The sequence below is a fragment of the Heloderma suspectum genome, chromosome 12 (genome assembly GCF_057233095.1).
Source record: "Heloderma suspectum isolate Gila_16-S chromosome 12, 16-S_ref, whole genome shotgun sequence".
NCBI lineage: Eukaryota > Metazoa > Chordata > Lepidosauria > Squamata > Helodermatidae > Heloderma > Heloderma suspectum.
Genome location: NC_139469.1, coordinates 25,596,158 through 25,623,469, shown reverse-complemented (window position 1 = coordinate 25,623,469; position 27,312 = coordinate 25,596,158). Strand labels below are relative to the sequence as shown.

The 27,312-nt window shown below is 48.2% G+C and overlaps 1 protein-coding gene across 3 annotated transcripts in view; it reads left to right on the top strand.

Annotated features, from left to right (window-relative positions):
• SEPTIN12 (septin 12) overlaps positions 1-22,082 on the top strand; it is a 129,887-nt gene extending 107,805 nt beyond the window's left edge. For all 3 annotated transcript variants that reach the window (XM_084818842.1, XM_084818843.1, XM_084818844.1), the window contains 7 exons: positions 642-723; positions 2,226-2,363; positions 13,688-13,805; positions 15,991-16,086; positions 17,869-17,965; positions 18,817-18,868; positions 20,789-22,082. In XM_084818842.1, coding sequence (XP_084674968.1) covers positions 642-723; positions 2,226-2,363; positions 13,688-13,805; positions 15,991-16,086; positions 17,869-17,965; positions 18,817-18,868; positions 20,789-20,939 — 734 coding nt within the window. In that variant the 3' untranslated portion in view covers positions 20,940-22,082. The remainder of the gene's footprint in view (positions 1-641; positions 724-2,225; positions 2,364-13,687; positions 13,806-15,990; positions 16,087-17,868; positions 17,966-18,816; positions 18,869-20,788) is intronic.
• The last annotated feature ends 5,230 nt before the right edge of the window (positions 22,083-27,312 follow it).

Here is a 27,312-nt window from a genome sequence, read left to right as displayed (position 1 = left end):
ATAAGGGCTCCCCTTGGTAAATCATAGCAGGTCGTGCATATGTCTCAAGCAGTGTTAGGCAATTTGGTGCTCTCTGGGTGTTGTTGTTGTTGTTGTTATCTTCATTTCCATACTGCCTCACAGCCAAAGCTGTCTGGGCAGTTTACAACAATTCATGAAAATACACCTGTGTTACAAAATGCAACATAATAAAACAGCTTAAATTTTAACACAGAAAAATTAAAACCATGTAAGCAGCTAAAAGCAATTTAAGTAAATTATATATTCCCTAAAAGACCTGTTCAAAAACAGCAGACATAGATGCCTCATCATATACCATTACATGCCTGGAAGTAGAGGATGGTCTTTACCTGGTGCCGAAAAAATAACACCGTCAGCACCAGGCGGGCCTCAGTGGGGAGCTCATTCCAAAGTCGGGGGGCCACCACTGTAGTTTTGGGCTACAAATCCCATCAGCCTCAGCCAGCCTGGCCCATGATTGGCAAATTATGGGAGCAGCAGTTTAGAACATCTGGAGACTACCGAGCTGCCTACGCCTGGCCTTAAGTCTAAAAGTGAGAAGCAAGCACGTGAGCTCCTTTTGGGATCGGGGAGGTGTCTCGGAGGCGCTGAACTAACTGTGTCCCCTCTGTTCCCGGAAGTTGTTGAAGAGAAGGGAGTGAAGATGAAGCTGACGGTGACGGACACACCAGGATTTGGGGATCAGATTAACAATCAAAACTGGTACGCAAGAACCTTGTTACTGAGACCCCCAGGGGAAAGAGGGGAACTGATTTGATTTGTAGTGCTTTGTTAGAGCTCTGATCCAGCTGAGAAATCCTGTTCCCGTGTAATGCATGTGTAGGGAAGAGCTTTGCTGCAGGAGAAAGTGGCTTTGCCAGGGTGTGGGGGGAAGAGGCAGAAGTGATCGCTCCTTTACCGCTCCTTCTTGGTCCTTTGCAGCACTGGAATTGGAAAGAACTCAGCTGTTGAAGAGCTAGTTTTTCGAAGGGGGGGGGGCATGGTGACAGACCTTGCTTGTGTTTGGCACTTTTTAAAAATTAGACGAGGACTCTTCTCTTCTCACTGGCAGTAGTGGCAGAGTGCTTGGCCTCTAAGGAAGTCAAAAAAGCAATTACAGCTGAGATCCTCCACACACTTACCGGGGAGAGTGAACCCAGTTCAACACAGTGGGTCTGACTTCCCAGTGAACATTACACAATCGCACTGCAAGGCTGCAACCCCGTGCACACCTCCCTGGGAGCCATCCCCAGTGAACATGGTGGGACTTACTTCTGAGGAAATGTGCAAACATCACTTTAAAATTGTTAATATGTGGGTGTCAGTACATGTGTGCAAAGCCATGCGGGTGATTTTGAGCTGAGAAGTGATGGGGAAAGGGGTGCTTAACCCTATCTCTGCTCCAAATCACAGCTCTGCTGACTCACTCCAGCCTGCTCTCTCCTCTCCTCCAGAGTTCCAGACATGTTCTTACCCTCAAAAATGCTTGCTCAGAACCCCACCTACGAGGAAAAGTAGTTCGGGGGGACCGTTTGGAGCACGGAAGCAGTGAGCAGGGGGCAGGCTAAATGGACACATACAGGCCTCTTCTCAGTTCAAACTCATTCTCTCCCAAAGCTGCAGCTGTCTGGCTTTTGCTGCATGTCATTCCACATGGAGGACAGTATGTCTCTTGTTAGTGATGTCACTGGCACTGTCTAATAGAAGGAGCCCCAAAGACCCATGCAACCATGTTCCACTGCAGATTTGATAGGGTGAGGAGGGTGGGTGGGATTGTATTTCCCTAACAACATAATATGAAAGGTGCTTCCAGAGGATGGTTTTATTATGCAATCTCCCGGCCTCATTCATGGAATTTAACCGGGGGACCAGACAATGTCGTCTTCCATTTGTAGCCCTCTTCTTCCCACCTCTTCTTCCATCTGTTTTCTTACCAGCAAAAAAAAAAAAAAAACATTAAGGAAGAAAAGATGGGATAATCATTTTGATTGGTAAAGGTAGCTGGAAGCACCATCGGGGTTTGGGATAAATGCAATGCCCCCCACCAAAGCACGACCTTGGGGAAAGGTGCCCGGATTAGCTGCAAAAAATAAAAAGAAATTAGCTGTGCCTTTGACGACAGTTGTCTGGTGAGAGATTCAGCATTCTTCCCCAACGTCACTACCACCACCACTCCCCACCACCCTTTCTCTCTCTCTCTCTCTCTCTCTCTCCATTTCCCATAGCTGGGAACCAATCATAGACTATATCAATGAGCAGTATGAGTGCTACTTGAGAGAGGAGATCCTCATCAACCGCAAACGGAAAATCCCGGACACCAGAGTCCATGCCTGCGTGTATTTTGTGCCGCCCACAGGTCACTGGTAAGTCCGTCTCGGCCCTTGTGGGGTGTCTCCGGTTGCTCACGTACAGAATATATCCTTGTTTGAGCTGTCTCCTCGTATAATTGTAGAGTTGGAACAAAGGTCATCTGGTGACTAGATTCCAGTCCAGTCTTCCTCAACCTTCCTCAACCTTCCTCAACCTGTAGTCCAGATGTGTTGGACTACAACTCCCAGCATCCCCAGCCAGCTGGGAGTTGTAGTCCAACACATCTAGAGGGTGCCAGGTTGAGGAAGACTCCTCTAGTCCAACAACCTCCCCTGCTCAATGTGACATCCTCAAATCAGGAGGTGAATCCAGCATCCCCAACAGATGGCTATCCAGTCTCTTCTTCAACATCTCCAGTGAAGGAGAGTCGTGCACCTCCTGAGGCAGCCTGTTCCACAGCTCTTACCCTTAGGAAGTCCCTCCTAATGTTTAGCCAAAATTTCCTTCCGAGCAATTTCCGTCTGTTCTGGCCCTGCCCTCTGGCACAACTGAGAGCATGTCGGCTCCCCATCTCCTGCAAGGCGGCCCTTCTGCTCTTCGAGGGCATTTCCTCCTCTGCCTTTCCTAAGTGGAGCGTCCAGACATGGCGGGATGGCTGGTAATCCTGGGGGATGAGACGGGGTAAGCGAGGCAGCCCCGCCTCTTCTTGAACTTCTTGGGCCAGAGCAACTGCCCTGGGAGGAATGGTTACAGCAGCTAGGACTGTTTAGCTTAGAAAAAAAGGCCAGTAAGGGGAGACGTGATAGAGGTGTACAAAGCTGTGCATGGTGTGGAGAAAGTGGGCAGGGAGACATTTTTCTCCGTCTCGCGTAATACTAGAACCCAATGGGGTCACCCCATGAAGCTGATTGGCGGGAGATTCAGGACAGATAAAAGGAAAGACTTCTACACGCAGTGCATCGTTACATTATGGATTTCACCTCCACAAGATGTTGTGATGGCCACCGACCTGGATGGCTTTAAAAGGGGGTTAGACAACTTCATGGAGGAGAAGGCTATCAGTGGCTACTAGTCCTGATGGCTATGTGCTACCTCCAGTATCAGAGGCAGTATGCCTATGGACACCAGTTGCTGGGGATCATGGGCAGGAGGGTGCCGTTGCACTCATGTCCTGCTTGTGGGTTTCCCGCGGGCAGCTGGCTGGCCACTGTGTGAACAGAATGCTGGACTGGATGGACCCTTGGTCTGATCCAGCAGCAGGGCTCTCCTTACGTTCTTCTGGGGATTGTCCCTTTAGGCTCTAGGGATTGTCAGTTCAAACAGCCAGAGGTGATCCATGGGATCCAGGGAAGAAATGGGTCAATTTCCAGAGAGGGCAAAGGGGCCAGAATAGCATAGTCCAAGGCAGGCAGGGAAGTGGTTGGTTCTGAAAGGCAACAGAAGGGAGAAGGAGGCTTGGCTTGGAAAGGCTTCAGGAATCTGTAGAGCAAGAATCTTCCCCAACCTGGTTCCTCCAAATGTTTTGGACTGCTATCCCCAGCATTCCTGCCCATGGGCTATGCTGGCTGGGGCTGATGGGAGTTGAAGTCCAAAACACCCAGAGGGTACCATGTCAGGGGAAGACTGCGATGGAGCAATACCCTGGCTGACAAGCTGCAGTAACACTTTCTGGCCATTAGTAGGGTGGCACTGTGGAGCAGCAAGGGTCAGGCTAGCTGCCCTGGTAGCCCAGAGGGTGAGATGCCTGGGCCAGGAGTCCTGCTACTGGCTCTCCCAGTCAAAGCCTGCCACTGCCTTTACAATGTGGTGAGGGAGACGTATTAATAGGATCTCCCGGGGGTTGTTGCGGTGTTGTTTTTTGTTTCTGACCAACAGCCCTACATAGCTGCTACTTCTGGGAAGTCCTTCTCCAGGATGGGAGGTTTTAACTGTTTCCTCCAGGCATTTCCTCTCATCTAAATTGTCCCCCTCCCAAATCTGCTGTTGGCTGGGTTCACACAACACACTAACCCGCACTCACCATGGGTTGTTTTGAACTGAGTTGTTTGTTGAATCGTATTGTTGTCCGAGCCCAGGTCATTTTCTGCAGGGTGGCTTCTTAACCATGCAGTGTGGCTTGTTAACCACCCCAAACCACCCAACAACAAACCATGGCTTCTCAAGGTGGCTTGCTGGGGAAAAAAATAAGGCACATACGTGATTAAAAAGCCACCATGCAGAAAATGTCCTGGGTTCGGACAACACGCTAACCTATGGTTCAACAAACAACCCATGGTTCAAAACAACCCACACTCAACCACTGAGTGTGGGTTAGCGTGTTGTGTGAACCCAGCCATTAACTCTGCAGAGGGTAAAAAGACTAGAATCTGGGGGAGGGGGGTATTGAGAAAGGTGGGAGGGCTTCTATGTTTTGGGCTGCCAGACTCTGGGTCCAGTCCCAGATCTTCTGCTTATGTAAAACACACAAAAGCCCCGGTTATGCTCTCTGTGTCATCCTTCCCCAACAACCTGGCACCCTCCAGATGTGTTGGGCCGTACCATCCACCATCCCCAGCCAGCATGGCCTTTGGCCAATCCCATGGTCACTGGGAATGATGGGAGATGGACTCCAACACATCTGCGCAGCAGCTTGGGGAGGGCTGGGTTAGGGAAAAGCACCAGGTCAGCACATGGGGGATTCTGCTGCCGGGGCAAAGATGCCCCTGTTTACCCTAAGCACCACCCTGCTGCTTTCGAGCCCCTGGGCCTGCAGGTAGGATGGAGAGGAGCTCCGGGGCTGCTTTGACAGGGTTCGTGCTTTGCATACCTCAGTACCGGCCAGGAATCTCCGTCATTTTCAATTAAAACAAACTCTTCTCCTCTGATTTAAAAAGAAAACAGCAACCCAAAACACTGAACTGCCAGGCTTCTTGTTCCCCCCTTTCCCCACTCCTCCCCCCCAAGATGTGTGGGTGCCGTTGGCTCCATCTCAACATCTGTCCTGCAGCTGCTGCCTTACCCCTCCCTGCTATGCTGCGCAGAAGCAAGAGAAGAACATTGCAATGGAGCCAGGAGTCCGTGGCCAGCTGGGGAACGCTAACCGCTCTCGCTTTCCTCAAAGGGAGTGAGATGGGCTTTGCGGGGAGGTGGGACGGGAGTGCTCCCCACTGGAGGACAGCACTGTCACATGACCTCTTGTGTGGGACTCAGAGGCAACGTAATCCTTCCCCACACGATCCCGCTGAAGGCTTGGCAGGAACCTGCGGGCTTCCTCCAGAGGTTTCTCAAATGGAGGTCGTTCTATCTGCCGCGGAAGCCTCTATGTCTAATCCAGGGGTGGGGAACATCCTGGATGGTGTTGGATTCCAACTCCCATCATCCCAGACCATTGGCTCTGCTTGCTGGAGATGATGGGAGTTGGATCCCAACAACATCTGGATGGCGGGGGGCACAGGGTTCCCGCCCCAGAGACTCAAGGGGTAGGATCCAATGTTAGTCCTACATAGTGTAGACCCACTGAAATGAGTGGGATCTACATTAGTCACAACTTACTTAAGTCCCATGCATTTCAATGGATCTATTCCATGTAGGACTATGTAGCATAGTCAATGAAGCAGAAATAGACATTTTTCTGGAATACTCCTGCTTTCTCCATGATCCAGCGAATGTTGGCGATTTGATCTCTAGTTCCTCTGCCTCTTCGAAATCCAGCTTGTACTTCTGGTAGTTCTAGGTTCACATACTGCTGAAGCCTAGCTTGTAGGATTTTGAGCATAACCTTGCTGGCATGTGAAATGAGCGCAATTGTACAGTAGTTCGAACACTCTTTGGCATTGCCCTTCTTTGGAATTGGAATGTAAACTGACCTTCTCCAGTCTTGTGGCCACTGTTGGGTGATCCAAATGTGTTGGCATATTGAGTGCAGCAGTTTAACAGCATAATCTTTTAGGATTTTAAATAGCTCAGCTGGAAGACTGTCATCTCCGCTAGCTTTGTTGTTAGTAATGCTTCCTAAAGCCCACTTGACTTCACTCTCTAGGATGTCTGTCACAAGTTCAGTGACCACACTATCATGGCTATCAGGGACATTCAGATATTTCCTGTATAGTTCTTCTGTGTATTCTTTCCACCTCTTCTTAATCTCATCTGCTTCTGTTAGATCCCTGCCTTCTTTGTCCTTTATCATGCCCGTCTTTGCACAAAACATTCCCTTGATATCTCCGATTTTCTTGAACAGATCTCTAGTCTTTCCCATTCTGTTGTTTTCCTCGATTTCTTTGCATTGTTCATTTAAGAAGGCCTTCTTGTCTCTCCTTGCTATTCTCTGGAACTCTGCATTCAGTTGGATATATCCTCCCCTTTCTCCCTTGCTTTTCGCTTCCATTCTTTCCTCAGCTACTTGTAAAGCCTCATCAGACAGCCACTTGGCTTTCTTGCATTTCTTTTTCTTTGGGATGGATTGAGTTGCTGCCTCCTGAACAATGTTACAGACCTTCGTCCATAGTTCCTCAGGCACTCTGTCTATCAGGTCTAATCCCTGAAATCTATTCCTCACCTCCACTATATATTCATAAGGGATATGATTTAGGTCATACCTGAATGGTTTAGTGGTTTTCCCTACGTTCCACAATTTAAGTCGAAATTTTGCAACAAGAAGCTCATGATCTGAGCCACAGTCAGCTCCAGGTCTTCTTTTTACTGACTGCATAGAGCTTCTCCATCTTTGGCTGCAAAGGACATAATCAATCTTGATTTTGATATTGACCATCTGGTGATGTCCATGTGTAGAGTCGCCTCTTGTGCTGTTGGAAAAGAGTGTTTGCTATGATCAGCGTGTTCTCTTGGCAAAACTCTATTAGCCTTTGTCCTGCTTCATTTTGTACACCAAGGCCATGCTTGCCTGTTATCCTGGTGATTTCTTGACTTCCTACTTTAGCATTCCAATCCCCTACGATGAAGAGGACATCTTTTTTTGGTGTTAGTTCTAGAAGGTGTTGTAGGTCTTCATAGCTTCTTCGGCCTCAGTGGTTGGGGCATAGACTTGAATTACTGTGATGTTGAATGGTTTGCCTTGGATTCGTACTGAGATCATTCTGTCGTTTTTGAGATTGTACCCCAGCACTGCTTTTCCCACCCTTTTGTTGACTATGAGTGCTACTCCATTTCTTCTAAGGGATTCTTGCCCACAGTAGTAGATATAATGGTCACCTGAATTAAATTCGCCCATGCCTGTCCATTTTAGTTTGCTGATTCCCAAGATGTCGATGTTCAATCTTGCCATCTCATGTTTGACCACCTCCAGCTTACCTTGATTCATTGACCTTACATTCCAGGTTCCTAAACAATATTGTTCTTTACAGCATTGGATTTTCTTATCACCAGCAGACACATCCACAGCTGAGTGTCCTTTCACCTTTGGCCCAGCCGCTTCACTCTTTCTGGTGCTACTTGGAAATTCCCTCTGCTCTTCCCCAGTAGTATATTGGACACCTTCCGACCTGAGGGGCTCATCTTCCGGCGTCATCTCTTTTAGCCTTGTGATACATTCCATGGGGTTTTCTTGGCAGGAATACTGGAGTGGGTTGCCATTTCCTTCTCCAGTGGACCACATTTTGTCAGAACTCTCTGCCATGACCTGTCCATCTTGGGTGGCCCTGCACGGCATAGCTTATGGCTTCACTGAGTTACGCAAGCCCCTTCGCCACAACAAGGCAGTGATCCATGAAGAATTATGCCCAGTTTTTTAAAAAATGAATTATATCCCACTAGGTTCTTGATTTTTTATTTTCTTGGGCTCCAAGATCACTGCAGACGGTGACTGTAGCCATGAAATTAAAAGATGCTTGCTTCTTGGGAGGAAAGCTATGGCAAACCTAGACAGCATAGTAAGAAGCAGAGACATCACCTTGCCGACAAAGGTTTGTATAATTAAAGCTATGGTTTTCCCAGTAGCAACGTATGGCTGTGAGAGCTGGACTATAAGGAAGGCTGAGCGCCGAAGAATCGATGCTTTCGAACTGTGGTGCTGGAGAAGACTCCTACGAGTCCCCTGGACTGCAAGGAGGTCAAATCAGTCAATCCTAAAGGAAATCAACCCAATCAATTGGAAGGACAGATACTGAAGCTGAAGCTCAAATATTTTGGCCACCTAATGCGAAGAGAAAACTCGCTGGAAAAGACCCTGATGCTGGGAAAGGTTGAAGGCAAAAGGAGAAGGGGACGGCAGAGGATGAGATGGCTAGATAGCATCACCGACGCAATGAATATGGACTTGAGCACACTCCGGGAGAGAGCGGAGGACAGGAAGGCCTGGCATGCTGTGGTCCATGGGGTCACGAAGAGTCGGACATGACTGAACAATTGAACAACAACAACAGGTTCCTGATTACTCTTCCACATCCTTGCAAACTGGATTCTTGCAATAATAATGATAATCAAAACAAGTTCTTGTTTCTCCACTAGAATAACCAGTTTTACATAATTCAATAAAGACAACAGAGGCTCAAGTTTAAGATAGAAGGGAAAGTTTTCATTTATGATCTCTCTCATTATTTCCCCAAATTTAGATGCTTTCTTACACTTCCACCATTTGGGAACAAAATTGCCTTTCATGTCTTCACAAACCCAACGCTATCCTTCTTTATAAACTTCCCAAGCTGTTGAAAATGTCACTGCTTGAAAATGTCACTGCATGACTATCTATGACTATAAGAGAACATTTCCTCTTCCCTTTTGTTTTATTTTTAAGGGTATGTCCTCTTCTCAATCAGCTGCTTGTCCGCTGTCCTGTTCCCACCCCCCATCACTGCTCAGACCTTGTGGAACATTAAGAGTGCGCTCATATGGGTTGCATCCTTGATGAATGAAAGCTCCTGAACCCGGAGGCTTCTGATCATGCAGGGCAGGGCAGGAGGAGCGGCAGAGGTGTTCTTCGCCTCCTCATCTTCCCACCCTGCATTTTTCGCAGGACAGGCTTTTTTACCCATTTAGCAATGGCTCTTCAAAGGGGGTGGGGGAGCAGGAGGCTGGAGCAGCCTCATGATAAGTCATATCCTGGCTTATCCAGTCTCTTCCCCTCTCTGCCCACCAAAATGCTCCCTTTTCCCCTTCTCCGAGGTTGTTTTTCCAACCTCAGAGGGCAGCCAGCACTGTACTCTCTGTGCTGGCTGAGAGGGGAGTCAGATCTCCGACTGCTCCTCCCGAGGTCAGGCCACTGTCTCTGACCTCGGAAGGGGGAATCCCACTATCCTATGCCCCCTCAGACAACGTCCAGGGGCCATAGGATTGCTCCCTCTGCAGATCACCTCCCCTGTTATTTCACAAGCCTGCTGGTATTTTTCCCTCCCCCACTAAAAAAAAAAAAAAAATCCAGATAGTCCATCAAAGCTTATTATGTGTTTATAGCTGCCTAGCTCACAATGAACATCTTATGAATTGCAAGAGAAAGTTCTGTTGGATGGGGGCATGTGGCTACTTTTGTGCAGGGCCCTGGAATAACCATGGCTGTCTGGGTTTAAGAGCATGAACATTTGATTCTAAATGTTCACACTCTCCAGATAGGAACAACAGGTAAGGGAGGTGGCTTTTTAGAGTGGGCCAGAATAAAGGGTCCAATTACCTAAGGCGGTAGTGGGCTCTCCCACACTGGAGGCGTTCAAGACGAGGCTGGACAGCCATCTGTCAGGGATGCTCTGACTTGGATTCCTGCATTGAGCAGGGGGTTAGACTCAATGGCCTTGTAGGCCCCTTCCAACCCTGCTATTCTATGATTCTATGAAAGCCTTTGCAGAAAAACGAACTGGCAGTAAAAGAGTGGCGCCTAGTGACAGAAAGTGGCATTAACCTTCTTATGATGAAAGCTGGAGAGATGAGCCTTAAAACAGCTGTTACTTTATCTATGGAGAGGCAAGACCAATCTTTTTAATTCCAAAGAACCAAACCAAAATTTAAAAAGATATATTAGTGTAGCCATGCTATGGGAGCTTGGGGGGGGGATGGGGAGGAACCGCTCCAGAGAAGAAGCATAGCTTTGGGACATAAGCCCACACAAGGTACTAGACCATTTGCTCCTACACTTACATATCTATTGCAGTCTTAAAGAGGACAAGAAAAGGAACCAATTCTCTTCCATCTAACAAAAGTCTTCCTTGCCTGGTTATCTGGAGATGAAATTCTTCCTCACCCCAGGCAGCTACAGGAGTTGCTATAGTCAGAAAAAGTATTAGACCACAAGAGAACATGCCAGGGTGGCTGACCCTTTACTGGGACCTTTCCTTATGGAAGCACAAACATACAGACAAACATATAGACAGAGGGCAGGGACTGTCTTATTATTAATCTCTGTGAGGTGCTCTGGGAGCCACTTTTGGCTGAAGAGCAGAGTAAAAATGCTGCAAATAAATAAATAAATAAATAACATCCATCTCGGTTGGATTTATTCAGAGCATGACTTCGCGGAGGAGACAATGCAGATGTTTCCATGCAGGTGGCATGAGCTTATATCTTAGCTCAGAGTCTGTGAGTCGGGTTTTAGGTTCCAAACTAAAATGATATTCTTGAGCTTGCAGGAAATGGTAATTGACTTGGAGTACATGCAAATAGCAAATAGTCTTGATTGGCTCGCAAACTCATGATAAAGTTGCTAGCCTATGTTGACCAACCCATCTTTAGGTGAAGCCCAGGTTCAAAAGTTGAGAACGACACCTTTCCTCAATCTTAATTACTCCTATCAGTAGAAATGTCTAAGTTCTATCATTTGTCAGGAAATATCCTCAGCTTCTGAACCTCTCACCTTTTATTTATTTTAATTAATTTTATTTTATTACATTTCTATACAGCCCAACAGCTGAGGCTCCCTGGGTGGTTCACAACCATTGAAACCATAAAGTACAACATGATAAAACATAATATCAAACTTAAAAGTTTAAATGTAGCATGTAAAACATTTTTTTAAAAACCCAACAACAGTTACAGCCCAAGGAAAAGGTGTTCAAAAGATGCCACATTTTCTGCCTCTTGAACAGCATGGGGAAGGGTTTTCCAGAGGGTGGATGCTGTACCAACAGCTAAACTAATCCCTCTTTGGTGGGCAGTATGATCTTGCTGACTTGGTGCAAGCTCCAACTTAAGTAAACCTTGGCTATATCACACAGCAGACCTCAGGTGGATGACGGAAATATCCAAGGTCCTTGAGTAATAGTGAATAATAGTAGGGCAGAAGTTGGCAGAAGGTAGATCAGGCCCCACTGCTGGATTTGTGAAATCTAGGTGATTTGCATTTGCAGTGCACCTCTAGGTGATCTGCAGTGCATCGCTGAGTGGTTCTGACTCCCAGTGGTTTCACAACAGCAATGGCAACCCCCCCCCCCAACTTCTTAATTAGGTTGCTGAGATGGAGGAAACTTGGGCAGGAAACCAGGATGGCATTTTGTGTCCTAGGATGGTGAGCTCAATTCTGATACTGAACACAAATTCCTGGGCTGAGCATGTGCTCAGAGGCACTCTTGTTCCATAAATAATAATAATAATAATAATTCTATACCACCCACTAGCCGAAGTTCTCTGGGTGGTTCACAACATTTCACAAGATCACAAACCACAGACAGAAGATAAGCAAACACAGCATAAAATTTCGATGTACACATTTTAAAACAGTTTAAACAGCTACAAACAATTTCAATATGATACCAGACCTGTTCAAGACACCTAACATCAATGCCCCATCATATGCCTGGGGGTAGAGGGCAATCTTAACCTGATGCTGAAAAGATGACAGCAGCATTGGAGCCAGGCAGGCCTCAGTGGGGAGATGGTTCCATAATGTCTGTCTCCCCCACCCCACTCCTGAGCCACTATTTTGATTGTGGCTCCTGTTGATGGATCTCAAGGTTCCAATAAAAAAACCAGAGTATCCCATCAGCCTGAAGTCTGCCCTCTCACAGAAAACGCTTTTATTAGGACCAGCTGACATGTCCCAGAGCCAGAAGCAATCTTTCCATCATCCTGGCTGTATAAGCCTTTCAGCAAGCAAGATGGGAAACACCTGTCATCTGGGGAGATGTTAGCCCTTTAGCACCAGCTATACTATGAACATATAGCAGAAGGATATAAATCCAGATCCATACTCCTACCACTATCACAAATCCTAATAACTCACACTTCACTCTCATTATTTTAAATGCAAATTATTCATTTGCATCTAAAAAAGACTTGCATTGAAAGCATGTCCTTTTTTGCATATAATGCTAACCCGTGGTATGGGTTGTTGAATTTTGGGTTGTTGCATTGTGCGGACTCAACTATGCTAACAAACCATTGTTTGTTAACCATGAATAACCCAGAAAGAGAACCCATGGTTTGTGGTTTGGTTGTGAACTCTGGGTTGTTTAAACCATGGGTTGTCATTATGTGCGAACCTAACACTATGGTTTAAGTATGGGTTGTTAACCCTGAATGGGCCAGAGTTCACAACCCAACAACAAACCATAGGTTCTTCATGGGTTGTTTCACCAGGTTACAGAGTAGGTTGGAAAGAGTGGTAAAAAAAAAAAAAAAAAACAGCCACTCTACATGCTAGTATTACAGTGCCACAAAGGCATTTGAGATATGCGGGGGGGAGCAGGTGAAATAGGAGGAAAACAAACAACCCAGGTATTGAGAAACCAAACCATAGTTTATTTGGTTGTCTGCCAGATGAACCCTGGGTAGGGCAACAAACCATGAGTTAACTATGGGTTAAATAAACCATGGGCTAGTTTGCACATAGCGACAACCCAGCATATGTGTTAAGTATGGGTTGTAGTTGAATTGTGGCTTGTCATTATGTGCGAACCCTGCACTATGATTTAAGTATGGGTTGTTAACCATGAACAGCCCGTAGTTCACAACCCAGCAACAAACCGTGGCTTCTCAAACCAGTGGCCATGCTAAGAGCAGGCCCAGCTTCTGATGAATGCACTTAAATTGTTCATTTCAGCATAAAACACAATAGAGCCTCTCAACTAGAGGCAGCCATCTTAACAGTAACATGAACTACAGAGGATTTGGTTTCCATGCTGCCTCTGGGAGGCAGATGGCCTCTTACAAATATTAGCTCTTCACTGAACACAATACTGTCACATGTGTCAGTCAGGGTTCTTGCTTATGTGGTGGAGCCATACATTTGGACATGTGTAGGCTGCCTTTCAGACTGAATGCCAAATGGGCAGATGCCGGGGGGGGGGTGGCCAAAGGATGCCATCCCACTCTCCCTCACCCCCGTTCTCATGTTCATTGAACGAGCAAGGGCTTTCTTCTTGAGGATAAAATCAACGGATAGAACTTGGGCCAACAGAGGAGGCCAGAAGCGCCATTGACATCGCTACTGGACACTGACTCCCTGTATTTTTGCCCCCCTCAGGCTGCGTCCCTTGGACCTGGAGTTCATGAGGCGGCTCAGCAAGATCACCAATATGGTGCCAGTGATTGCCAAAGCGGACACCCTGACCCTAGAGGAACGGGCAGAATTCAAACAGAGGGTAAGAGAATATTGCTGGCATGAGGAGGGAGCAATGCAGATCTCCCAGTGGGAGGGTGTCAGATGTGACCCTGTCACAACTGTGTGTCATCCCCTCTTTGCCCCAAGGTTTGGCAATGGAGCGCCATTCAAACCTCCACTGGGCCACAGAGGCTGAGAGGCCTCTTGCTTTTTATAGGATCTGGGTTTAGACTAGTGATTTATTTATTTATTTATTTATTTCTTCATTCATTCATTCATACATTCATTCATTCATTTCATTTCTATACCGCTCAATAGCCCAAGCTCTCTGGGCGGCTCACAAAAATTAAAACCAAAGAGCACACAATAAAACAATACAAAATATATAAAACATTAAAACCACAGTAAACAATCCAACCAGAATAAAACCAGAATAAAACCTAGCAGCAGTGCAGGGATTTAAAATACAGATTTAAAACAGCAAAGCTAAAAGTCTAAGGAGCTAAAATGTTAAAATGCCTGGGAAAATAAAAAGGCCTTCACCTGGCGCCGGAAAGAATACAACGTAGGTGCCAGGCGAACCTCACAAGGGAGCTCATTCCACAGCCGGGGTGCCACAGCAGAGAAGGCCCTCCTGTGATGGGTGAACTGATGCTGTCATAATTCGTGACATGCTCGCCAAGTCACAAATCCAACTTTATAAACTCGGACGGGAGTTCCGTTATTACAAGATTTCAAAGTCTCTCCAAATTTTTGCACGTGCGCGTCACCAAAGTGCATCTTGGGAATGTGGCAGGAATAATATGGTGACATCGTATTCCACTGTGTGTCCCTGCCCTGAGTGGTCATTATCACTTGAGTTTTGTTTGTACTAGTAGATCAACACGGAGTCACTAACAGAGGCAGCAACAAAAATGCCTGTTTGTTGCAGGGCTTGGCACGTTGCTGATGGGGTCAAGGAGGAGATGGCGGAGTTTGGCTGCTTAATTATGCCAACCTCGCAGAACGCACAGGCATATACAGCATAAATAAACTCATAATTTTGGTTTGAATTATAAAAACATTGAAGTTCTTTGGTCTGAAGTCAATGACCCAGTGTGGTGTAGAGGCGAGAGTGTTGGACTGGGAGCTGGAAGATCCGGTTCTAGTCCCCCACTCGGCCGTGGAAGCTCACTGGGTGACTTTGGGCCAGTCACAGACGCTCAGCCCAACCTACCTCACAGGGTTGTTGTTGTTGTTGTGAGGATAAAATGGAGAGGAGGAGGATAATGTAAGCCACCTTGGGTTCCTGGCAAGAGGGGAAAAACGGCAGGATATAAATGCAATAAATAAAAAATAAATAAATAAGTCAAGGCTTATTATTCATTTGAAATTTATGAACCTGTTAGATCCAACTTAGAAAGTAATTTTGATTTTCGATGGCATCACTAGTTTAGACCTAGATAAAGCTGTTCCTGGACTGGACTGCTTCAGATCATACAGGTGAATGTTTCCCTAAGGGGCCCGGGGGTCAGTGGGACATTCCTGCACATACAAAACTTAATATATTGGGGACATTTGGGCTAGAATTCCACTCCCTGACATATTGACTGGGTTCACACAACATGCTAACCCACACTCAGTAGTTGAGTGTGGGTTGTTGTTGAACCAGGGTTAGCATGTTGTCTGAATGCAGAACATTTTCCTCAGGGTGGCTTGTTAACCATGCAGTGTGGCTTATTTTCTCGAACAAGCCTCCCTTGAGAAGCCATGGTTTGTTGTTGGGTTGTTCAGGGTGGTTAACAAGCCACACTGCATGGTTAAGAAGCCACCCTGAGGAAAATGGCCTGGTTCAGACAACATGCTAACCCACAGTTCAATAACAACCCACACTCAACCCCTGAGTGTGGATTAGCACGTTGTGTGCACAGCTTCACTGTTCTGTACATCGAGAGAGGAGTATTCAATCACACAATTAGCCTACCTAATACCTTTCTGGTACAGTCCAGAAAGAGCTTTAACATCTCCTCTGCTATTTGTATGAACTAGGCCAGAGTCAAGGAGCAAAAGAAGGAAGAACCTGCACGTACTGGGCTGCTGATGAATATCCCAGCAGGCTGTGCTGGAATCTGCTTTGGTTTTGTGTGATGCTCCTTCTCCTTGCCAACGAAGAAGCTGCATTCTCAAGCCAGCAAGGGGGAAACCTGCCTCACTGGTCTCAGTGCCCAATCATCTTATCTTGGCAGGTTCAGAAGGACTTGAAGGCCCATGGAATCTACGTTTATCCCCAGGTGGACTTCGACGATGACCCAGATGACAGGCTTTTGAATGACAAAATCCGGGTAGGTAGTGACAAACTGGACAGGGAGGAATTCTCTGAGGAGGCACTGTCGGGAGGGCTGAGCCAAAGTTATGTGCTGTTTTTCATGAGCATTTCAGCAAGATTTCACACTCACACACACACACACACCTGGTGAATTTGATTGTTACTTTGTAAGTATTTGCCTATTCAGGAAACATTACCTTTTATTGGAATCAACTTGGTTTGCCCTCAGCAATGTCAGCGTGTAGCCAAATCTTGATTTGTTATGCAGCGTTGTGATATTTGCCCTTTTGCTCTGTGATCCCTGATTGGCTGGGATTGTCCATATGTTATTGTTAGAGGTGGGCAGCAGGCAGCAGTCTGAGGTGAGCCAGAAAACAGAAACTGTGGGAGAAGCTAGTAGTCAGAACTGAAGAACAAGTCAGGACTGAAGAGCAAACCAGGAGGGAGGACTGAAGAATAAGTCAGAACCAGAGGAGAATGCAGGAGGCAGGACCAAGCAAACCAGAAGTCAAGACCATTCAAGGATAGAAGACCATGCCAGAGCTCAGGAAGATTATGTTGCCTGAACAAGGCTCAGTTGGAAAAGGAAGGCCTTCCTGACCCAGAAGGATCCAATGGCCAGTCTGAGAGGGTGGATTCTGTCCAGATCCAAAAGCTTCTTCACTGAGAAGGCTACTATCTACAGCTCAGTGATTCACCACAAGGGGCAGCTGCATGCAGATTCCAGCAGCATCCCTGACACCCAGGAAACATTGCCCTCACTCTCAGAAAACTTCAGTTACCCTCACTGATGTCATCAAACAGCCCAGTCTGATGGGCTATGCAGCATCATGACATCCTCCCTTTCACTGTGTGATCCCTGGTTGGCTGGGATTGTCCATAGGACTTAATCAGGAAGAAGCCAATCCAGTAGTTAGGAGGGGGATAGTAATTGGGTCTCAAGATCTACAAACAGTGCCGAAGCTTTGAGGTATCCATCCAAAAGCATATTAAAACGCACACACACTCAAAACACTTAGCATTCTTGAAGCTTCAAACTGGAATCGTTCAAAGCTTTGGCAGCTTGGAAGGTGTCTTTCAGTTAGTTGGAGTTCTGTGTTCTCCTAAAACAATTAGCAGGGTAATACTTGTCATGCCATGCTGATTTCCCTACATCACCTCCCCAGCCCACACTAGTGGAGGATTTGCCCAGGATCAGTGCCAGCTGCACATTCCACAATGGCCAGCCTTCCACTATCAAAAGTAGGAAAATGGTGTTTGGCAGTTTAAAGAAAGGAAGACACATGCCCTGTGCTTCTAGCTTAAGCATGAGGATAACAGAGCTAGGGAAGTATGAACATTTGTTTTTGCTCGCCAAGAATGCGAGCATGCCCTGTTCACAACGTCATCGCGAGCATGTGTCCGTTGAAAATGTTCGTGAATTGCCGAACATGTGCTCACATCCGATTTGCACAAATTTCCCCCATAGACTGAATCAGCCCTGCTTAGTGAGGAAAATTTCATCTGTTGAGGAAATTTGTGCAAATTGAACAGGGGACAGTTGTGCAAATTTCACGTTTGATCACTGCTTGGTTTGTGCAGTTTTCCCGTTCGCTCAGAGTGAGCCGCGATCGCAAATGCAAATGGGAACCAGGCATGAGACTAGCAGCGAACCGGTGTTTGGAGAGTCCTGGCGATCTCAGACATCACCCATCCCCCCATCCCTAACTAGAGCACTGCAAAAAGGGCCCAAGAGGTGATGCCCTTACAGATACTAGGTCTGCCCTGGGATAACCCTCTCTTGTTCTCTTAAATCTAGGAGAAGATCCCCTTTGCGGTGGTGGGAGCGGACAAAGAGCACCAGGTGAATGGGAAGAAAGTCCTGGGCCGCAAGACCAAGTGGGGGATCATTGAAGGTAATTCCTGCTGCGATGTCGGCTGGACTGGGGGACCCTGAAGGAGACTTGGGTGGCTTTGCATCCTGCTGAGAACTGACCACTCAAGGGAGGCTCCCAAAGGAGCCTGTGAGCTCACCGTGCAATCCTAGGCACCTGCAGAGTACGGCTTTCCACACTGTTTCCTTTCTCCCCACCCCCCGCCCTCCCACATGCCCCTGCTTTGCGTTCCACACCGACAGCTGCTCTCAACCCCATCCCTGGCCAGGATGATCCTGCCGTTCCCACCTGGAAAAAGGCAGCAAGCCAAAAGCTGGGGGAGCTGCCCACTGGGGAATGAGAATTGGGCAAGCGAGACTGGGGGGGGGGGTGTCTGCCGATGGCAGCACCCTCTTTCATCACAGCAAGGGATGTCTAGAAATGTCAAGCCAAGGTAACCTTGTTTGCCACGTTGAAATAAATGCATGCATGCGCTGATTGGAATAGTTCCAGATGCTGCCTTCTTTCTTCACAGGCACCCTCCTGGCTTTTCCCACAGGTATTTAGGAAGCTGCCATGGCCCCATCAAGCTCAGTACGGTCTGTACTGATGGCAGGGGTCTTCTCTCGCCCTGTGTAGAAACCCTGGGGATTGAACCTGGGGTTTTCGTCATGCAGCGCTGAGCTATGGCCAAGTTCCTTGATTTTAGTTCTAAATTGCCAAAAGAAGTACACAGTTGCATTGGTGCGCCGCCTGACACGCACACATGCGCGCGCGCGCACCCCGCCTCCCAGCACCATCGACCCAGTTCAGTCTGTCCTTTGAACCTCCTGGTGCTTTCCCCCAGCTGCTGTAGATGATGCTCAGCCATGCCTTGTGCTCTTGTCTTTCAGTGGAAAACCCTGCCCACTGCGAGTTTCCTTTGCTGCGTGATCTCTTAATCCGGTGAGCTGTGGGATCAAGAACTCTAGCCCTGTTTTTAGTGTGTGTGCATGTGTGTTGTGAACGTTTTTGAAAATGACCGTTTGACCCCAGAGTGTGTGCCTTAGCGCCTTAGCGCTCATCTGCTCCCGGCAATTAGTGGATGCTCTCTAGGTGAGCAATCACCGAAGGGGTTCCCGTTCCAAAAAGAGCACAGTAGTGGCTGCACCTTCGCACAACCTCCCTTCACTCCTTCAAAGAACAGACTGGCAGGATTGCACCCCACTAGCCATGGCCCTTGCAAGCTGACCCATGCACTGGCCAAGTCCCCTGACAGCCACACATTCAGCATCAGTGTGAAGGAGGCCTGCGCATATGAGGCGCCTGAACATGTGCAGGAATCCTGGACCAATCAGGGTTCCCGCCCATATGGAGGAGCCCTGTACACATACTATTTATTACATCCCTAAGTGATTCACATATATCTGCACAAGCATGTCCCATCCATGCCACCACGGCTGTGTGACTCAAACTTCCACCTTACCAGCAAGACCAGGGAATATCCAGCAGGTCAGGGATCCAGGTGTACCAAACACTAAGGGAGCACAGCAGGAGAAGCTGTTGCTTCAGCAACAACTTGCCCCAAACTGGGCAGCTTCATAGCTGGCTCTGCTGTCCCCTCCCCTTGATCCAGAGCACACGAGGAGTCTGGCTTCCTCCTCATGAGTAGGGATGGGTGTGCTCATGCTACAAGACTGGCACCTTTGGTTCTGGGCATCTGCTCAGATGCACCACTGCCTCTGTTTCTGGAGCCCTCAGGATGATCATGAAGGAACTGGGGAGGAGGGGGTGGGACCAGTCAGGGTTAGCGATACTGGTCTCCTCTTCCTCCAAAGTCTCATCTCGTTCTGGGCTGGTCCTGAAAGGAGGGTGGTGGGACATGGCAGTGTTTTGGCCCACTTCACACTGATGCCAAACATGTAGCCACTGGGGGCGTGGCTAGCGGGCACATCAGCATCAGGGGCAAGGCTAGTCATGTGATCCTGCAGCCCTCCTGTCTCTCTGCATTGATTGATTGATTTGATTTGTACCCCACCTTTCTACCAAGAAAATGGCACCCGAGGTGGCTTACGATCATAGGAACTAAAAAATAAAATAAAAACTTGATTAAAACAATAATAAAACAAATACATTAAAACACAGCAATAACAATAAAAACAGCACCCACCCAACAGAGCAGCTTACATTCCAAAGGCCCTGCTTAAGTAATAACATCTTTGTCTGCTGACAGAAGGATAGCAGAGAGGGAGCTGGCTTAGCTTCCCGTGGCAGGGAGTTCCACAGCTTGAAAGCGGCCATCGAGAAGGCCCTGTCTCGTGTCACCACCAAACACAGCAGCAATACCAAGAAAAGGGCATGCTCTGAAGATCTTAAAATCTAGCCAGGCTTGTATGGGAGACGGTGGTCTTTCAGGTAGCCTGGTCCCAATATATGGCTTTATAAGTCAAAACCAGCACTTTGGATTGCGCCTGGAAACTGATCAGTAAAGTGAAGCTGTTGCAACAAGTGAGTCACGTGATTCCCATAACTGGCCCTGATCAGCAGTCTTGCTGCAGCGTTCTGGACTGGCTCAAGTTTCTGAGCAGTTTCCAAGGGCAGTCCCAGGTAGAGCGTGTTACAGTAGTCCAATCGGGATGTAGCTAAGGCATGTGTGATGTCACTATGATGGTCTCCTTTTCTCAGGGCTCTTGAGGAGCCTGGAGCTCCTCAAGATGATCACTCCTAACCCCCTTTCTAGGGTGAGGGAAAAGGATTTGAGGGTTGACAGATAGGGAATGGGGTGGAGTCATCCAAGTATCAGGCTTGAGTGGGGTGGATCATTGGAACCGTTGATTTGCCAAGCTGCTCCAACCTCTCCTGCTGGCGTCTCCTTTTTTTTTGCAGGTCCCACCTCCAGGATCTTAAAGACATCACCCACAATGTGCATTACGAGCAGTACCGTGTGCAGCGCCTCAACGAGAGCAACCTGAAGACCCAGGGTGGCGAGCGGCTGGCACTGAGCTCCGTCAACGGAGAGACGGAGGGTCGTCTTTGAGCTGCAGGGACAGCATGGCATCTCCTGTCCCTCCTGAGCCTCAGCGCCCCATCACCACCACTCACCAATAGCTTCTGCAGACTGATCCCCCTTCCCTCTCCTGGGATCAGCCGGAGCAGAGTTCCTGAAAGATATTCCTCCCACCCCCACCCCCTGTCCCCAATCCCGATCTCCTCTGAGCATTAGTAGCTCCTCTGACTTGGAAATCCCAGCTGCATTGCTCCCCTCCTTCTGTCTCCCGTACAGTTTCTCTCCAAAGAGAAAGGGGACTTTGGGTGGACAAGAGAACCCGCCACCCCCGCCGCCCTAACACGTGCCCCTCACTTGGGTTGCCATCCTACGCCTGGTCTCCGCTTCTCAGTCAACAACTGCATTTGGCCCCAGGGAGACCTGCTCGCCACCTGCGTGGGCTGCACCCGCTGTCCAGAGTTAGGATGTGGCCTAACGCTGCCCCTCAACACCCACACCCATGTCGCAATGAACCTCTGCAGAGTCCCACTCCCCCCCTAACCCACAGCCGGGTTTATTTCATTTTGTCTTCCCTCCATCCAAGTGCTGGCAGTACTGGGAGAATTCCTCTTTGTGATTATTGGCTGGAGGGCATGGCGGGTAGCAGACAGCCGTTGAAGGGCCTGCATTGCATGAAAAGGGTAAGCCCCCAGTCTCTGCGAACAAGCCCGGTTCCTCTTTCAGACTCTCCCAGGCCGGGCTTGTAGCAGCTGTGACAGTCACATACGGCAGTGAAGACAGTCTACCAGCAACGCAGTGGCCTCCCGACATTTCTGTCATGACGCGGACCAGCTCGGAGGGACCGCTCTCCATCATTTGTAAGGATCGGAGTGGAAGGGAGGCAGAAGGGCCTGTAAAATTAAAGCGACTACCCTCTGGCTGGAGCAGAGCTCCTTCACTGTACCTCTTGCCCCAGAGATAAGTGGGGCCTGGGATTTTAGAAAAGATGTCTTCCAGCTGGTCTCTTGTTGACACAGAAGCCAACAGTACAGGGAAACTGCCCATCTCCTGGAAGCAGTTCAGCTGCCCATCATCATGCTTCCATCCTGTTACATTTACACTCCTGGGGGGGGGGGAGCTCTTGTGAGTCTCGAGTTAGCACATTAAAGAGCAACGTAGAAGGGTTTCTTTGGGTTTTTTGCCTAGTGTGCTTTTAATCCTTCTGAGGGTAGAGCAGGGGCCGGCTACCTGCTCTGTCCTGGCGCTCTCTGGCGGGGGTGGCATAATTGTGGGGAAAGACCCTGAAAGGCTGAACACATGTTACAAGCCTCACAAGGGAGCCCCTCACCCTTCCACCTTTCACAAGATGAAAAGAGAAACACACCTGTAACTAGGGCTGTGCACCGCTTTGGCCCGAATCCCAAAGTGGGCTGGTTCCAGAGCAGGTTGGGAGTGGCCCAAAGTGGGTTGGACCACTCTGAAGTGCTTTGGGCCACTTCGGCCTGATCCAGACAGCCGTGTGATTCCCTTGCTCCTTCTCTAGACGTGTGGGGAGCACCCACAGTCATTGCCATCTCTGGAATATTGCGGAGACGTCTCAGTTGCAATCTACAACCATTTACTTACCAGAAGAAGAAGAGTCACCTTTTTTTTTTTAATGGTGACTCCCTCCAACAGCTGCAGGCACTCCCCACGGGTCCAGGTAAGGACGAGCAGGGGGCTTGCATGGCTGGGCGGTGTCCAGGACTCACACAGCTGGGCGGGGGGGTGCTTTGGCTGTCCTGATCTCACTTCAGATACGGAGGGCGAAGTGGGTTGGCCTGGCTCGGCCCAAGGCAGGTCAGGGCCGATTTGGAAGCTCCAACTTGGCCTCTGGAGTGGGTTGGGGGTCCCTGCACAGCCCTACTTGTAACACTTCAGCTGCGATACCAAGGAAGGGTCACAAAGGACCAAGAGAGACAATGCACCGGATGGACATATGTATTTTACGTGCCTTGTTTTTACCTTAAAAATAACACCCACGGATCAGGATGGAGATTACAGTGGGGGGGGGCGGAGAGTGAGTTAACCTTTTCTCCATGCATTGCGGTCCCATTGCAAATCGACACACCATGCTAGCTGCTTTTTTCCCTGGCAAGGAAGCACCACCAGCATTTTACTTCTCCCCAAAGTTTTACTTCCCCATTGACCCTGGCTGGGGGAAAACACTTGCAGGGTATTGGCAATGGAACCTTCTTGCATGATGGTGGTGATTTATTCAGGGCTCCCTCGCAAAGCTTATAATACTACAAAAACATGAACGTACAATTAAACATGGGTGCGAAGGTGCTGTTGCACTTCTGTCCTGCTTGTGGGTTCCCAGTTGACTGCAGGTCGGCCACTGTGTGAACAGAATGCTGGACTAGATGGGCCCCTGGTCTGATCCAGCAGGGCTCTTCAGATGTTCTTAAACATAGTGCTGTGCCTAAAATTTCTCCCACATTTTTCCCACCATTCTCTTTCAATATGATAGAACAGAAGCTGCTTTTGAAAAGCAATTCCAAAGAGGAGAAATTTCAGAGAAATTCTCATGGGCTAGGTGTGGGGTTCTTGTGCTTACCTTACTTCTCAGGTGGCTGAGGAGTGTGTCCTGTCTGTCATTGTACAGTAATCTCTGTGGCAGCCTGTAGCCTCCTCAGCTTCCCACACTTCAGTTAAAGCCTTCATGAGGAAGCCATCATGAGGCAATTCCTCCCATGCGGCTTTTTCCGTTCAGAAAGAGCAGGTGACCTGGGAGGCTGCAGAGCAATGGAATGATGTGTAATAGAGGGAGAAAACACACACAGCCCCCTCGGCCACCTCGCAGGGATTAGGTACGCTCTAAAGTACCACCGAAAGAAGTTCAAAATTCTGCCTCAGAAGACTGGAAGCCTCAACACAGTTGATGCTGTTGCCACTTGCAAGAGCAGTGCAATAAACCAAAAACTCTTAGGAAAAAAAAGAAAGGACCTGTACTACAACCCCTGCCAATAGGGAGCCCTATCTGTGAGAAACTGTTGGAGAGGCGTGAGCAAAGGGCTGGATGTGCCTGATCTAAGCTAAGCAGGGCCAGCCCTGGTTAGTACTCGGATGGGAGACCGCCTGGGAATCAGGCTTCCTGCGTGGAGCAGCGGGTTGGACCCGATGGTCTTGTAGGCCCCTTCCAACCCTATGGTTCTATGTCTATGTACTCAACAAGCACTTCAAATTGTGCTCAGAAATAGACTGGGATCCAATGAAGGTGAAGGTGTTTAATTTCTCCTCCCCTAGGAGAAATTTGGTGAAACACACACACACACACACAATTTCTGCGCCCACAGATAGGCTGGATAATTCTGAGAGGCCATTTGTGCACAGCTCTACTGCTAATGATTTTTAAGCACCAAATGCAGACAGTAGTATGCCCCCTTTTGCTTTTAAAGCCAATATCTTGTCCAGGGATGGGCAGACAGTAGATCGCCAGGTGTTTTGGACTTCAACTCCCAGAAGCCTTTGCCAGCATGGCCAATGGCCAGGAATGCTGGGAGCTGAAATCCAAAGCATCTGGAGATCTACTAATCTGCCCATCCCTGGTCTAGTCTACAAACACAGACAACCTCTTTCTTGATGACTGGGCCAGTTCCATGTCAAAACCCACACAACTGCCATCCTTGTGTCTAATTTGGCCTGCAGCTTTTGCCGGCCCTGCCTTCATTCCACGGATCAAGCCCTCGGACATCCACAACAACTGGGAGTCATCCGAGGAGAAGCCTGTGACATCCAATTTCTTGAGTACATACTTAAAAGATCCCAGCATACTTTGTACAAATGTATTTTTGTTTTGTTTTTCTAAAATGGGAGGGAAGGAAAAATCTCAATCGTCATTGCAAACGGCTTTTAGAAGAAAGTGGGAGGGAGGGGACAGCCGGAGTCATAACCCCTGTAAATTGCATCTACAGATGCAACCATTAATTGAAAGCAGATGAGATTCCTCTCTGAATTTGGATCAAAATTAAGCATTTGCTTTATGGTTTTTCTGGATCAGGTTCAAATGAAAGGCAGGCTTGGACAGGGAGAGAACGAGATTCCTTTTTATGTAAAGGTACAGACACAATAATCTCTAATTATTTTCACACACACAAAATCCTACCCTTCCCCCAAATTGGTCAGGAGAGTATACATCTAGCAATTTGAGAAACTGTCCTGGGCACCACCACAAAATGGCTGCCATGGGAGGCATGACGAAGGACCAGTCACCTGCCCAAAAGACTGAGGACAAGGCAGAGGAGTGATGTTTGAGCCTCAACACACTAAGCTCCTTTGAACCACCCAGAAATCCATTTCACACAAATCCCAGCTGCCGGTAAGGAAAATGTGTTAATTTTTTTTTAAAAAACCTGGAAGTAGGGCATCTTGGAGGGCTCCAAAAAAGGTGTCTGGGGATGCACTGATGCCCATGAGCACCATGTTGCCACCACCCCCAGTATCCACAGCCCCCTCTTCTTCATAACAGCCCTACAAAGTAGGCTAGGCCGAGGGATAGTGACTGGCTCAAGGTTCCCAAGCTGAGTGCTTCATGGCTAAGAGAGGATTTGAACCCAGGTCTCCCCAGTCCCAAGGGTGGGGCACTATGAAGTACACCACACTGGCCCTCAAAACCTTTTTAATGTTGAGGCACATTTACGAGGCTTTCACACTCAGTTCTGACAGTGCCTGTTCTCACTGGACCAGCCCATTATGAGCCCTGTAGGACTGGGGGAGGGGGTTACAACGTGCCGAGGGGCATTTTGAGTGGTTGCTACTGACTAAAAGCAGTTGTCAATAGGCAGCAGGAAAATTGGTGCTTTAAAATGCGATCGTGCAGGTTAGCCAAAGATTTGGCGTCATGGTTTTTGTTTTCCCAAAGGGAAATGAGTTAGATTGTCCTCCTCACTCACACACACACACGCACACACCCCACTTTTTTCTTCTATTTCCCCCCAGTACATTGTGCTACGCATTCTTCTTTGTTTCTTTCTTTCCTCTTTTCTGTGAAACGTCATCCTCCATTTGCCTCAGTGCCATTCAGCTGTACTGTTGTTAGTTACCCAGGCAATTTTATGGGGCTATTCGCACAACACCATGGGTTATTTAACCTATGGTGAGGCTGTGGTGCAAGCGGCTGCCATTTTGAATCTGCAACCCCTGCTTGGAGTTGTTGTGTCATGAGAAACATGGCCTGCTTAAGGATTATGCGAGGGTTGTTCGACCCTCACGTTACCCATGCTCACTGGGTCCTCACAACATAACTACCCCTGAGCAGGGGTGACATATGCAACCTGATGCCCATAAGTGACATGGCACATCATGGGTTAAATAAGCCACAGCAGGCCATGGCATGGCTTCTGAGCCAGTCACTGTGTTATGTTTAGGATGGCCACTTACACATTGTCAAAAAGGAGGAAATGTGTCACAAAAAAGAGGACACATCTGCATAAAAAGTGCATATGCTAATAGCAGTGAGCTGGTTCGCCAGCTATGGCCACTCCTGGACAGGGATAGCTTGGCCACAGTGGTACAGGCACTAGTAACCTCAAGGCTGGATTACTACAATGCACTCTACATGGGGCTGCCCTTGAGGCTGCTCCAGAAGCTGGAGCTAGTGCAGAACACTGCATGCTCCTTTCCAGCATGCAACCCTTTTGCTGAGGGAGCTGCACTGGCTACCTGTTCACTACCGGGCCAGGTTTAAAGTTTTGGTACTAGTGCACAAAGCCCTAAACAACTTGGGACCAGGATACCTGAGAGAGCACCGTGGCCCTCACCAACCTGCCCAGTCACTGAGGTCATCGGAGGGCTTTCTCCTGGTGGTTCCACACGGACCTATGGCCCGGTTGCAGTCCACCACACCTTCAGTGTGGTGGCCCCCTTCCTGTGGAACTCCCAGCCCCTGGAGGTCAGGCAGGTGCCAACACTGGGTTGCTCCCAGTGTCTCCTAGAAATAGTTCTATTCCAGGAAGTCTTCCTTAACTGACCGACCACGGTTTTTATTTGGTATTCTGTTTTTAATAATTTCAATATGGTGTTTCAATCTTTTATCTTTTTTTACTATTGTGCCTCTTACATTCACTGCTCCAGAATCTCTTTTAGATAGGAGATGGTATACAAATGTTGTAAATAAAATAAATAAATGAACAAAATAAAATAAATATCATATTGTTGTTGTTGTTGTTCAGTCGTGTCCGACTCTTCGTGGGTCAGCACGTGGGTCAGCACAGCACGCCAGGCCTTCCTGTCCTGCGCTCTCTCCCGGAGCGTGCTCCAGTTCATATTCATTGCATCGGTGATGCTATCTAGCCATCTCATCCTCTGCCGTCCCCTTCTCCTTTTGCCTTCAGTCTTTCCCAGCATCAGGGTCTTTTCCAGCAAGTTTTCTCTTTGCATTAGG